The 14,535-nt window shown below is 46.1% G+C and overlaps 1 protein-coding gene across 1 annotated transcript in view; it reads right to left on the bottom strand.

Moving 5' to 3' along the window:
- Nucleotides 1–14,535, bottom strand: part of CDK8 (cyclin dependent kinase 8) — a 168,137-nt gene that overhangs the window by 91,984 nt on the left and 61,618 nt on the right. Inside the window, exon 4 of the mRNA XM_063951700.1 lies at nucleotides 13,992–14,132. Within this exon, the coding sequence (XP_063807770.1) occupies nucleotides 13,992–14,132 (141 nt within the window). The remainder of the gene's footprint in view (nucleotides 1–13,991; nucleotides 14,133–14,535) is intronic.

Raw genomic sequence — 14,535 nt, 5'->3', positions numbered from 1 at the left:
CGATCTTCGCACCACGCAACATATTTTCGCCAAATTCGGTGATAATGTTGCACGGTTACTTCCTTCCTTGCTTTAATCAAAGTAGGAATGACTTCTTCCGGCATGCCTTTTTCCTTTAGGATCCGGCGTTCAACCGCCATGCCGTCAAACGCAGCCGCGGTAAGTCTTGAAACAGACAGGGACCCTGCTGAAGCAAGTCCCTCCTTAGAGGTAGAGGCCACGGATCTTCCGTGATCATCTCTTGAAGTTCCGGGTACCAAGTCCTTCTTGGCCAATCCGGAACCACTAGTATCGTCCTTACGCCTCTTTGCCGTATAATTCTCAATACTTTTGGTATGAGAGGCAGAGGAGGAAACACATACACCGACTGGTACACCCAAGGCGTTACCAGCGCGTCCACAGCTATTGCCTGCGGATCTCTTGACCTGGCGCAATACCTGTCCAGTTTTTTGTTGAGGCGAGACGCCATCATGTCCACCATTGGTCTTTCCCAACGGGTTACCAGCAAGTGGAAGACTTCTGGATGAAGTCCCCACTCTCCCGGGTGAAGATCGTGTCTGCTGAGGAAGTCTGCTTCCCAGTTGTCCACTCCCGGGATGAACACTGCTGACAGTGCTATCACATGATTCTCTGCCCAGCGAAGAATCCTTGCAGCTTCTGCCATTGCACTCCTGCTTCTTGTGCCGCCCTGTCTGTTCACATGGGCGACTGCCGTGATGTTGTCCGACTGGATCAACACCGGTTTTCCCTGAAGCAGAGGTTCTGCCTGGCTTAGAGCATTGTATATTGCTCTTAGTTCCAGAATGTTTATGTGAAGAGACGTTTCCAGGCTCGTCCATACTCCCTGGAAGTTTCTTCCTTGTGTGACTGCTCCCCAGCCTCTCAGGCTGGCGTCCGTGGTCACCAGGATCCAATCCTGTATGCCGAATCTGCGGCCCTCCAATAGATGAGCACTCTGCAACCACCACAGAAGAGACACCCTTGTCCTTGGAGACAGGGTTATCCGCAGGTGCATCTGAAGATGCGACCCTGACCATTTGTCCAACAGATCCCTTTGGAAAATTCTTGCGTGGAATCTGCCGAATGGAATTGCTTCGTAAGAAGCCACCATTTTTCCCAGGACTCTTGTGCATTGATGTACAGACACCTTTCCTGGTTTTAGGAGGTTCCTGACAAGCTCGGATAACTCCTTGGCTTTTTCCTCCGGGAGAAAAACCTTTTTCTGAACCGTGTCCAGAATCATCCCTAGGAACAGCAGACGAGTTGTCGGCATTAACTGGGATTTTGGAATATTCAGAATCCACCCGTGCTGTTTTAGCACTTCTTGCGACAGTGCTAATCCCATCTCTAGCTGTTCTCTGGACCTTGCCCTTATTAGGAGATCGTCCAAGTATGGGATAATTAATATGCCTTTTCTTCGAAGAAGAATCATCATCTCGGCCATTACCTTTGTAAAGACCCGAGGTGCCGTGGACAATCCGAACGGCAGCGTCTGAAACTGATAGTGACAGTTTTGTACAACGAACCTGAGGTACCCCTGGTGTGAGGGGTAAATTGGAACGTGGAGATACGCATCCTTGATGTCCAAGGATACCATAAAGTCCCCCTCTTCCAGGTTCGCTATCACTGCTCTGAGTGACTCCATCTTGAACTTGAACTTCTTTATGTACAGGTTCAAGGACTTCAGATTTAGAATAGGCCTTACCGAGCCATCCGGCTTCGGTACCACAAAAAGAGTGGAATAATACCCCTTCCCTTGTTGTAGAAGAGGTACCTTGACTATCACCTGCTGAGAGTACAGCTTGTGAATGGCTTCCAAAACCGTCTCCCTTTCGGAGGGGGACGTTGGTAAAGCAGACTTCAGGAAACGGCGAGGTGGATCTGTCTCTAATTCCAACCTGTACCCCTGAGATATTATCTGCAGGATCCAGGGATCTACCTGCGAGTGAGCCCACTGCGCGCTGTAATTTTTGAGACGACCACCCACCGTCCCCGAGTCCGCTTGAGAAGCCCCAGCGTCATGCTGAGGCTTTTGTAGAAGCCTGGGAAGGCTTCTGTTCCTGGGAAGGAGCTGCCTGTTGCTGTCTCTTCCCTCGACCTCTGCCTCGTGGCAGATATGAATAGCCCTTTGCTCTCTTATTTTTAAAGGAACGAAAGGGCTGCGGTTGAAAAGTCGGTGCCTTTTTCTGTTGGGGAGTGACTTGAGGTAGAAAGGTGGATTTCCCGGCTGTAGCCGTGGCCACCAAATCTGATAGACCGACTCCAAATAACTCCTCCCCTTTATACGGCAAAACTTCCATATGTCGTTTTGAATCCGCATCGCCTGTCCACTGTCGCGTCCATAAAGCTCTTCTGGCCGAAATGGACATAGCACTTACCCGTGATGCCAGTGTGCAGATATCCCTCTGTGCATCACGCATATAAAGAAATGCATCCTTTATTTGTTCTAACGACAGTAAAATATTGTCCCTGTCCAGGGTATCAATATTTTCAATCAGGGACTCTGACCAAACTACCCCAGCACTGCACATCCAGGCAGTCGCTATAGCTGGTCGTAGTATAACACCTGCATGTGTGTATATACTTTTTTGGATATTTTCCATCCTCCTATCTGATGGATCTTTAAGTGCGGCCGTCTCAGGAGAGGGTAACGCCACTTGTTTAGATAAGCGTGTTAGCGCCTTGTCCACCCTAGGAGGTGTTTCCCAGCGCTCCCTAACCTCTGGCGGGAAAGGGTATAATGCCAATAATTTCTTTGAAATTATCAGCTTTTTATCAGGGGCAACCCACGCTTCATTACACACGTCATTTAATTCTTCTGATTCAGGAAAAACTATAGGTAGTTTTTTCACACCCCACATAATACCCTGTTTAGTGGTACCTGTAGTATCAGCTAAATGTAACGCCTCCTTCATTGCCAAAATCATATAACGTGTGGCCCTACTGGAAAATACGGTTGATTCGTCACCGTCACCACTGGAGTCAGTGCCTGTGTCTGGGTCTGTGTCGACCGACTGAGGCAAAGGGCGTTTCACAGCCCCTGACGGTGTTTGAGTCGCCTGGACAGGCACTAATTGATTGTCCGGCCGTCTCATGTCGTCAAACGACTGCTTTAGCGTGTTGACACTATCCCGTAGTTCCATAAATAAAGGCATCCATTCTGGTGTCGACTCCCTAGGGGGTGACATCCTCATATTTGGCAATTGCTCCGCCTCCACACCAATATCGTCCTCATACATGTCGACACACACGTACCGACACACAGCAGACACACAGGGAATGCTCCTAACGAAGACAGGACCCACTAGCCCTTTGGGGAGACAGAGGGAGAGTTTGCCAGCACACACCAAAAGCGCTATATATATATATAACAGGGATAGCCTTATAATAAGTGCTCCCTTATAGCTGCTTTATATATATCAAAATATCGCCATAAATTTGCCCCCCCTCTCTGTTTTACCCTGTTTCTGTAGTGCAGTGCAGGGGAGAGACCTGGGAGCCGTCCTGACCAGCGGAGCTGTGAGAGGAAATGGCGCCGTGTGCTGAGGAGATAGGCCCCGCCCCTTTTCCGGCGGGCTCGTCTCCCGCTATTTAGTGAATCCAGGCAGGGGTTAAATATCTCCATATAGCCTCTGGGGGCTATATGTGAGGTATTTTTAGCCTTTATATAGGTTACATTTGCCTCCCAGGGCACCCCCCCCCAGCGCCCTGCACCCTCAGTGACTGCGTGTGAAGTGTGCTGAGAGGAAAATGGCGCACAGCTGCAGTGCTGTGCGCTACCTTTAGAAGACTGCAGGAGTCTTCAGCCGCCGATTCTGGACCTCTTCTGACTTCAGCATCTGCAAGGGGGCCGGCGGCGCGGCTCCGGTGACCATCCAGGCTGTACCTGTGATCGTCCCTCTGGAGCTGATGTCCAGTAGCCAAGAAGCCAATCCATCCTGCACGCAGGTGAGTTCACTTCTTCTCCCCTCAGTCCCTCGTTGCAGTGATCCTGTTGCCAGCAGGACTCACTGTAAAATAAAAAACCTAAGCTAAACTTTTTCTAAGCAGCTCTTTAGGAGAGCCACCTAGATTGCACCCTTCTCGGCCGGGCACAAAAATCTAACTGGAGTCTGGAGGAGGGTCATAGGGGGAGGAGCCAGTGCACACCACCTGATCTGGAAAAGCTTTACTTTTTGTGCCCTGTCTCCTGCGGAGCCGCTATTCCCCATGGTCCTTTCAGGAACCCCAGCATCCACTAGGACGATAGAGAAATATATATAGTCATATCGCCAAATAAGTGCCCCCCCTCTCTGTTTTAACCCTGTTTCTGTAGTGCAGTGCAGGGGAGAGCCTGGGAGCCTTCCCACCAGCATTTCTGTGAGGGAAAATGGCGCTGTGTGCTGAGGAGAATAGGCCCCGCCCCCTTTTCGGCGGGCTTCTTCTCCCGTTTTTCTGAGACCTGGCAGGGGTTAAATACATCCATATAGCCCCCAGGGGCTATATGTGATGTATTTTTAGCCAGAATAAGGTACTATCATTGCTGCCCAGGGCGCCCCCCCCAGCGCCCTGCACCCTCAGTGACCGCTGCTATGAAGTGTGCTGACAACAATGGCGCACAGCTGCAGAGCTGTGCGCTACCTTATGAAGACTGAAAAGTCTTCTGCCGCCGGTTTCTGGACCTCTTCACTTTTCGGCATCTGCAAGGGGGTCGGCGGCGCGGCTCCGGGACGAACCCCAGGGTGAGACCTGTGTTCCGACTCCCTCTGGAGCTAATGGTGTCCAGTAGCCTAAGAAGCCAATCCATCCTGCACGCAGGTGAGTTCACTTCTCTCCCCTAAGTCCCTCGATGCAGTGAGCCTGTTGCCAGCAGGACTCACTGAAAATAAAAAAACCTAACAAAACTTTTACTCTAAGCAGCTCTTTAGGAGAGCCACCTAGATTGCACCCTTCTCGTCGGGCACAGAAATCTAACTGAGGCTTGGAGGAGGGTCATAGGGGGAGGAGCCAGTGCACACCAGGTGATCCTAAAGCTTTCTTTAGATGTGCCCTGTCTCCTGCGGAGCCGCTATTCCCCATGGTCCTTACGGAGTTCCCAGCATCCACTAGGACGTAAGAGAAATATAGCCTCTGGGGCTATATATTGTGATATATTTGCCAGCCAAGGTGTTTTTATTGCTGCTCAGGGCACCCCCCCAGCGCCCTGCACCCTCAGTGACCGGAGTGTGAAGTGTGTATGAGGAGCAATGGCGCACAGCTGCAGTGCTGTGCGCTACCTTGGTGAAGACTGATGTCTTCTGCCGCCGATTTTCCGGATTCTTCTTGCTTCTGGCTCTGTAAGGGGGCCGGCGGCGCGGCTCCGGGAACGAACACCAATGGCCGGTTCCATGCGGTCGATCCCTCTGGAGCTAATGGTGTCCAGTAGCCTAAGAAGCCCAAGCTACCACCAGTTAGGTAGGTTCGCTTCTTCTCCCCTTAGTCCCTCGCTGCAGTGAGTCTGTTGCCAGCAGATCTCACTGTAAAATAAAAAACCTAAAATATACTTTCTCTCTAGGAGCTCAGGAGAGCCCCTAGTGTGCATCCAGCTCAGCCGGGCACAGGATTCTAACTGAAGTCTGGAGGAGGGTCATAGTGGGAGGAGCCAGTGCACACCAGGTAGTCCTAAATCTTTCTTAGCTGTGCCCAGTCTCCTGCGGAGCCGCTATTCCCCATGGTCCTTACGGAGACCCCAGCATCCACTAGGACGTCAGAGAAAGAAAAAATACTACTACATAATTCTCAGGACCTGACATCAATCCTCCCAAAGATGATCTGTTAAACAATATTAACATTACAATGTTTTCCTCCTATTCGGTATCTGTTGCACCCTACATCATCTCGCGCAGAACTATTTCATAACAGGGACCATTTTGTAACAGTTGGCACAATGTGTTGCCACACAACTGCCAAAACCAGTCGTGTCTGTGTGTGTGAGAGCGCGCACGCGAAAGATAAGCTCAAACAAATTATGATGGAGTATGTGGTATTACATAAAGGGCGATATGTTTTGGACATGCGGGGAAAATATAGGATTGTAGGTTTGCATAAAATCATGTATGTTCGTATAATAAAATTAAAAATTAGAGCAGGGTTATAGGAAACCGAGTTGTGTTTTTGTTTTTTATACTTCAAAGTCATAAACTTGCGGCAAGTGCCCCAGAGCTGCCTGACTTTAATCATTAGATAAGTGCTGGCTGCTGTGATGCATCTGAAGCCAATGAGAACAATCACAGATGCCAAAAGACAAATAAACCCCCCAAATAGAGTTTTCATACATAAAGCCTAAAATGAAAATCCAGACGTAAGCATAATACAGGCTTTCCACTGCTGCTTTGTTAAAGCAAACAGCACCTCCCAACTGCCCCGATTATGTCTGAGGGGAAATCTCAGTATTTCATGCCCTAGTAAATAAAGCATATTACACACACCTGCTTTCCTCACACTCCTCTAATTGGACTGTCACGAGTCACATAAAGCTACACTAAACTTACCGCTATCCTGTCTGTACGACACAGTCAAAGGCTGAGGCAATTATTTATAGCTTACTTCCTGGTCTTTAGAACTATATGGATAACAGGTTTAGCATTAAGAGATCCCACTATACATAAACTCTTTAATCTTACTATAACAGTCTCTAGGTCAGGGAATATGGGTCCAATTTATGCCAAGAAACAACAGTATGGAGCACGAGTGTAAGAGAAAACCAGAAAAGAAAACGAATGAATGGTGAAACGCATCAAAGTACGAGTCACAGGACAGTGGGAATGCTACAGCAATGGCCATTCATTACAGCTTGGTACAAAGCACAGTGATTGCAATGCCCCCGCTACTTCTCCTAATATGCTACAGCTGGTATTCTGGAGGTTCCCATCACACCAAACAATCCAGTTTTCTAAGAATTCTGCAACAAATTACTGTACCACAGGAATCCAAGAGGCTTTCCAAGCAAAATCGAGACGGCACTGCGGACACTATTATGTAAGAAATCCCCACTGTACGCGTAGGGGAGGTTTAATTGCCTGGAGCACATCTACATGTAAAAGGAAACACTCCTGTTACCAGGATTTCTGGAGAGGGCAGACTGTGCTAGGACTCCAAACAATACAGTATAAACACCGCTTCAAGGGCACAGTCACCTGAACTAACATTTTCTACTCCGATAAAGAGTTATCTTAGCCATGCTTACCCTATTCCAGATTCCTACAGCCGTAGCCAAAAACATAGGCGCCTCTACAGGTTTTTCTAATAATGCGCCATTCTTTATAGAAAATTGTTGACATGAAACAAATATTTTGGTATCCAAAAATGTATTCCTTTGGTTTAAAATAAAAATGGACAGACTTAGCCATAACAGATGGGGGGAAAAAAGAAACAAAAATAAAAAATAAAAAAAATATCGGAAAGTCACCAGTGCCTGCATTTTGCAGACGATGATATACAGCCAATGAGTTGAGAAAAGGGCTCATTCTCCTGTTTTGTTTCACTATGCGGGAGAAGGAGAGAAGAAAGACAGAACACAGAGAGATCCATGCTTAAATTCTAAGCAACCAGACTAGATTGCTTAGAAATTAAGCACGGATCTCACCGTGTATATGCCCATAGCGATAGCGACGCGCTATCGCTGACTCTAGATTTGGCATGCATGCCAAATCTAGTAGATCGCTCATTTCACTGCTCTGTGAAGTGAGAGCCCCCCCCCACCGTGTCGTTCCCCCCCCTCGCTCAGCACACATTGCACGGTGTGCTGAGCGGGGGGGGACAGATGTGTGCGGCGCGGTCCGTGCTAGACCGCTCAGCACACATCTCCCCCGTGTGTAGGGGACTTTAGGATCTCAGAGGACTGTAGCCATTCATGGACATTAAGGCTACAAATCATCTCCAGAAACCTTGATGTTCCATTTTCCATCATACAGATGTGTCCTCATAAAGCACTGATGCAGCCACGCCGAACAGCCCTTCTCAGTGCGCCAGTTCCAGAGAGACTCTGCGAGCGTCGGGAGTCTTTTATACCAAAAATGCATCTTAGGGGTCTATTCAATTCAAGTCGGAATTCCCGGCTTGTTGGAAAAATTTCAGTTTCCAACAATTTAAGGTCGAAACCAGATTTCGACCTATTCATTCAAACTGCCGTTTATCCAACGAGTCAGAAATTCCGACTTGTCGGAAAACACGTGGATCGGCGGATTAGCCACGGATCCACATGTTTTGTTGGAAAGGATACGACATCAATTGAATAGACCCCTAAATCACAACATGATGTGACTAGCGTGCACCGGGGGACACATCTGTGTGAATTGGAGTTTCTGAATCTGTATACGAAGTGCTACAATGTAGCACTGAGACAAGGTCCAATGGACAGAGGAGGCCAAATTCGAGCTTTTGGTAAACACCTTATCCCCATGTTTACAGACACACATTTGGGAGAAGACATTCTACTAAGAGAACAGGAGCAGCTGGGCCAACCTGCCAGTAGAGAAGTGCAGGAACACCATCTATAGCTATAGGACTGAATGCAGTTATTGTGACCCAAGGTTGTGCTACCAAATATTAGGCATCAATAATTTGGACATCCTATTAATGCCATAATTTTCTGTTTTAATAGGATGTCGAGTATTGAAGTCGAAATATAAGACATTGGTTAATAAACTAACAAATGTGGGGGTCGATTTAATTCGTCAACAGTTGAATAGCGCCGGGAATTAGCTCCCAACGCTATTCAATTCAGCTCCAGTTAAGTCGGCAATGGCTCGTTCTCGCCGACTTAACAGGTAGTTTTGTCGGGAGAACGGGCATTCTCCGACTTAACTACCTGCGGCGATGCCGATTCCCGACAGAATCAGCCTTGCGGCAGCACTTTTGTCGGGTTTCTTCTCTCATCCCCCGGGGATGAGAGAAGAATTCCCGACAATTGAAGGTCAGTCGTCGCTGTATTGAATAGCGCCGGGAGCAAACTCCCAGCGCTATTCAACTGTTGCCGAATTGAATCGACCCCGTGGAGAGAAAAGAAAAAATAGTCATTAATCTCAACTTCTCTTTAGAGGAAATGGTACTATGTTACTTGAATAAAAAGAGAGTGAGGACGCCAATATTTTTGGCTACGACTGTACGCTTCATCCTCTTCCTGCCAAAAGAGACGCACGCTAGGCAAATTTGTATTAACCTATGTTTAACACATACTAATTAGGTCACATTTTAGGTGTGGTTTGTCCAGTATGTAAACATATTTCCTTACTGCTTTTTAGAATTTAACCTTCTCATGCCATTTATGAATGAGCAACCCTGTCACTTAACTCTCAAGTTCCGACATTTGTTCTTCTCACAGCGAAGTGCCAGAACTCTGCCCCATACTAAAAGAAAAAGTCTAGTGATTATCAAAGTTATCCAGTGTTCTCCCCAAGCTACATTTCTCGGTCAAAATTCCCCTGCTGCACCTGGAGGTCCACGACTCCAGCATGTTCCCACTATGACAAGAAGTTCAACCAGCTGGGGAATCTGAAAACACATATGAAGACACCAGGAAGTAAAATGGCAGTGTTCATAAAAGGCTGGTCTCTGTCTCGGCGATGCAGACGTCATTCATACGTACAGCATTTCCAATTTTCCTGTTTTGGATAGGTTGGATTCATGGAAAAGCAAGAACCACAATGTATTTCTTCGTTTCTTTTAATTCACTTACGTGTGATTTCAATAATTGCCTTTTGAGGAGAAATAAGTAAGCTAATGGTATTTTCAGAAGAGTCTTTACAATAAAAATAAATTAAAAAACAAAGTATAATTTGTGCAGGTGAGGCATAAATAAATACAGATACTGATGTCAGAATGTGACCGTCCAAGTGACATAAGAGGACAGTCAGTGAAGGGGTTACAAATCACTATGAAAATCATCATTTTCTGTATTACAATGTCCAACAAGGTGGTGGTGAGCTTCAGTCTACCACATTAAACAAAATGCGGCTTGAACAAGCTGGAAACAGGATAAACCGGAAACTTTTATTTAAAAGTAAAATCCAGGGCAAATCAGGGCAAAATAAGTCACCAATAAAATGGTTTACAAGAGACATCTGAAAGTCCTGCATTACGGCGACTCCTCAATCTAAATATAGAGCATGGTTCTCAATAGCCTCAGATAACATGCACCTTGCCCAGCAAAACCATCATTAATTCTCACTATATGAGATGAAGTCATTGCCCTGATAATCCCGTTACAGTCGCCAGCTTCCCATGCATATAAATAGGCTGATGAGCAGTCTGTACATCCCAGCTACATAATACACGCACACAGTAAGCCCAGTCTGGCTACCCTTTGTTTACGTGGCACGTAAAACCACCACTTAGTGTATTTAAAAACATTTCCATGTCCTCGGGTTAATTTCCACAGACAGAAGGTCTGTATTTTAAATACACTTCTATTAAATAAAAAAATAAAAGTATTTCGAGACAACGGATAAAATTAAAGTACACATATGCTGTACAACATCTTTGTGGAACTAAAACAAAAGGGGTCAGGAGTTTGTCCATCTGGGTGGTCAGGACTTAATAAGCAAAGGGTGCCTACGCTTAACAAGCAGAGACGCTGATTAAAGCAACAGGATTGCACCACAGGCCCTGATGTTCCCGCAGCGATGCAAAGCACACGGGCAGATCAGCCTGTGCGGCTATAATCAAGTGACAGTGGGGAGCCATTGATAGTACACTTCTAACTGGGACACATGGTAGAGAAACAGCACAACGTGATTGCTTTCTTAACATTCTATGATGAAGCCCTAGTAACAGACCGATGCCTCTGAAGTATGGCTGATGAAGTCCTACTGCCACAAATGTATGGATACAGCAGCACCCAGGCAGGGACAGTGCAGGGAAATAAGACAGTAAATGGTAACATGAGTTAATCTGCATACTAAAGGGCCCCATACACTAGAGCGATAATGCCCGATTTCGGTCATTCGGCCCGATATATCAGATGAAATTGGGCATTTTGGAGGGGTTTCCGATCCGCGTTCCCGTGAGCATTGGTTCGGATCCTCCAGAATGAATGTGCTGCACATTCAATCAGGTCCAACCTGGGGGCATGGCTGGGATCGCCCAAGATACAGCGTATGCAAAAGGACAGCATACAATGTATCTAGGGCGATCACGCCCCCGGGAGGCTGCCGGGGTGATCGCCTGCGACATGTGGTCACATAAGTGTATGGGGCCCTTAAGACCAGACTACCGTCTTAGAGCAAACTAAGTTTGTAAATGAAAAAGTAGAAGCCTCCCATTGGCCGCCTAGTGCAGGATGGTTGCTATAAGGCCTTGCATTAGCATCAATACACTGTAGGGCTCAACAGTATCTAAACATGGAGATTGGTGGCGGTCATATAGCAGACACTGGTGTAAACTAGATCTGGCATGCAAGGGGTTAACATCTGTCTTTTCAGATGAATAGATTTCTGTTATTTAAGTCCTAGGTTTCCTTTGGGAGCAGGATATAGTGCTGTAGTCCCACAGCTATAACTCGTACACAGAACAATTTAGTTTGCCTGTTACTCCCGTTCGACACGACACTTAGGACAATGGGGTTAAATGCAAGGCACACCAACTATGCCGCTGCTCTAGACACACTGGTACCAGCACGATTACTGGTGGGCCAGCTGTTCTTTTTTTGATCATGGCGATATTACTCTGGTATTAAGGTTTGCTGACAAGAGAGTTATGGCCAATGTTTCCACAAGTAACTTGCCTTTTGTCCTGTTACTAAAGCTCTACTCGATCCATGGGGTGGAATTCAAATGTTTGAAAGGTCGGTTGGATGTCTGGTATTTCCTGTCGATTAGATTGGAAAAAACAGACTCCCAACTGACTTTTCAAACATTTGAATACCCCCCATGGACTCAATATACCCAAGTGGTATGGTTACTCATTTATATAGCCGAGTTCAGGTGTAAACAGTCGCAAAGAGGAAGATTTATCAAAGCTTGGAGAGAGGTAAAGTGTGAGATAAAGTACCAAGACAGCCTGTAAAATGACAGGTAGGAGCTGATTGGCTGGTACTTTATCTCTGTCCAAGCTTTGATAAATCTCCCCCATAGTCATTCACTCCCTCTTAACATTCTGCATTTACTCGTATCAAAAGTAATCCTTCATATCCAGTCAGGATGCATGAGGTGCAGGATATCAATGGTCAGAACACAGACGCGCACACATAAGCCTATTTCTTAATGCATGCAGCAGCTCTAGCAGGCACACTCTGATATGTGTGCCTGTGATCAGGCTCCTCATGGGAATCAAAAGGTTTGTAATAAAGACCACTATTATACACCATTACCTGGTAGAGAACCTGGCAGATCACACATATTAATCATCAACTTTTCACACATTACAGGTGTGTGATCCTGATTATAGAGTGTGGCCAGAGCATTAGAATGCTCACAGACTAGACCAGAGTGTGGCCAGAGCATTAGAATGCTCACAGACTAGACCAGAGTGTGGCCAGAGCATTAGAATGCTCACAGGCTAGACCAGAGTGTGGCCAGAGCATTAGAATGCTCACAGACTAGACCAGAGTGTGGCCAGAGCATTAAGGTCCATACACACTTAACGATATAATGAGCGACGTCGCTCATTTCCCCCCTCCTTGAGCGACGTCGCTCATTTTATCGTTAAGTGTGTATGCCGCCAGCGACGACCGATGCGCGGCCCAGCGGGTCGGCAACGATCGTCGGTAGGGCATGCATGAAGGATGTGGACTGTCATGCAGGGCTGGCGGGGGCGTGACGTCACTGAGCGATATGAGCGGTCATATCGCTCAGTGCGTACAGGCGGCCGCCGACCGGCCGGCCCGGGAGGGGGAAACGTTAGACGATGTCGCTCACAGAGCGACATCGTCTAATGTGTATGGGCCTTTAGAATGCTCACAGACTAGACCAGAGTGTGGCCAGAGCATTAGAATGCTCACAGACTAGACCAGCGTGTGGCCAGAGCATTAGAATGCTCACAGACTAGACCAGCGTGTGGCCAGAGCATTGATCACAACAAAAAGCATTGTAGAGCCATGTATGAAAAGTAGTAGAAAAGGCAATAAAATGTAAAAAAAAATCATATTTACATAAGAGCTCATTAAAATCAACTTATTGAGGGTGTGAAAGGACCGTACAAAATGGTAGGAACTGCGTCAAATGCCGCAAAGGGCACTGTAGGCAAATACATTTCAAATGCCTCTGATCATTTATTGTAGAGTTCTAAATACTATTCATGTAAAATCCATGGCTACATAACATCCCATTCAGTTTACTGTAAAATCTAAGCATCTCTTTCCATTTTCAAGGCACCACTGAATTTGATTACGCAGACTCCGATTGCACATTTTTATCACTGCTTACAGTGGTCCCAGACTAAGACAGATAACATAAAGGAGGCTTGCCTAAGCTTGCACAAGAATATTTTTCCATACTTGACCATCCCAAAAATAAATAGAAGATTTCAAATTCAAGGACTTAAATATCAGATCAACTGCAATTTTTCGTGTGTACTTAAACCTCAGTCTTATCCAAATATTGTGTCACACTGAATTAACACCTTTCTACTCAAGTCAGAACATCACAGGCGAATACACAAGTCACTTCCTGCAGAAAGGATTATTTAGGTAAATTTTAAATTTTCCCCGTGTGTGCATATAAAAAGAAACAAGACAAATTCAGCAGGCATTCTAGTACTCTACACAGGATGGAAGCTCGGAACAACCTAGGGTAATAGAACACTTTCTAAATGTTAAACATGAAGAAAGGAAAATTAGATCTATTCTCAGCAACTGTGCTTATGGGTATATAAATGTAAGAACACTTTCTCAATGCATGTTCCTGCTCAACTTGCAGTCACCCAGTGGATTAGCAGAGTTCTGCCATTTGATTACAGTTCTTCTAAACAGAGTTTATCCATTGTGGCTCGCCTTTAAATAGAAAAGGTTTGCGATGTCTGCACAGTGACCGACTTACCAAATCTCTATGCAACACCCAGTTGGCATGCAAGTAGTGAATGCCATCTAGAATCTGATACAGAAGTGACTTCACCATTCCTCGAGGTAACTGCACTGGTTTCTTGTTGGCTTTAGAAGCTCTGTGAAATTTGATTATGTGCTGAAAGAAGCAAAAACACATTTGTCAATGAGACGGGACATGGGAAAGGTTATTTCCATTCATTTGTGAATTTTCCCTTCCATTGATGGAACTTTCAGGTGAATGCATTTGAAGCTAGGGGACAGCTATGATTAATATAAAAGGAAACTTAGATAATCAACAGTGGTTCTAGATGAGCAAACACATACAATACAAAAATGTGCACGCCGTATAACCAGAGATTTATTTTGCTAGGATCGGAAACAAAAACATGGATAGCAGAAGAAAATACGAATTCAACCATCTAGATGTCCCATTTTGGTCAATATTGGTTTTATTTGCAATAAGGTCATGCATTCAAACTCAGTGGGCCTGACCTAGCAATTCAATTGTTGCTCCGTTCACTAGCGCGAATAGACGCAGG

This window comes from Pseudophryne corroboree, chromosome 2 (assembly GCF_028390025.1).
Source record: "Pseudophryne corroboree isolate aPseCor3 chromosome 2, aPseCor3.hap2, whole genome shotgun sequence".
NCBI classification, from domain to species: domain Eukaryota; kingdom Metazoa; phylum Chordata; class Amphibia; order Anura; family Myobatrachidae; genus Pseudophryne; species Pseudophryne corroboree.
Note: the sequence above shows the minus strand (reverse complement) of the source record. Positions and strands in the feature narration are given on the sequence as shown.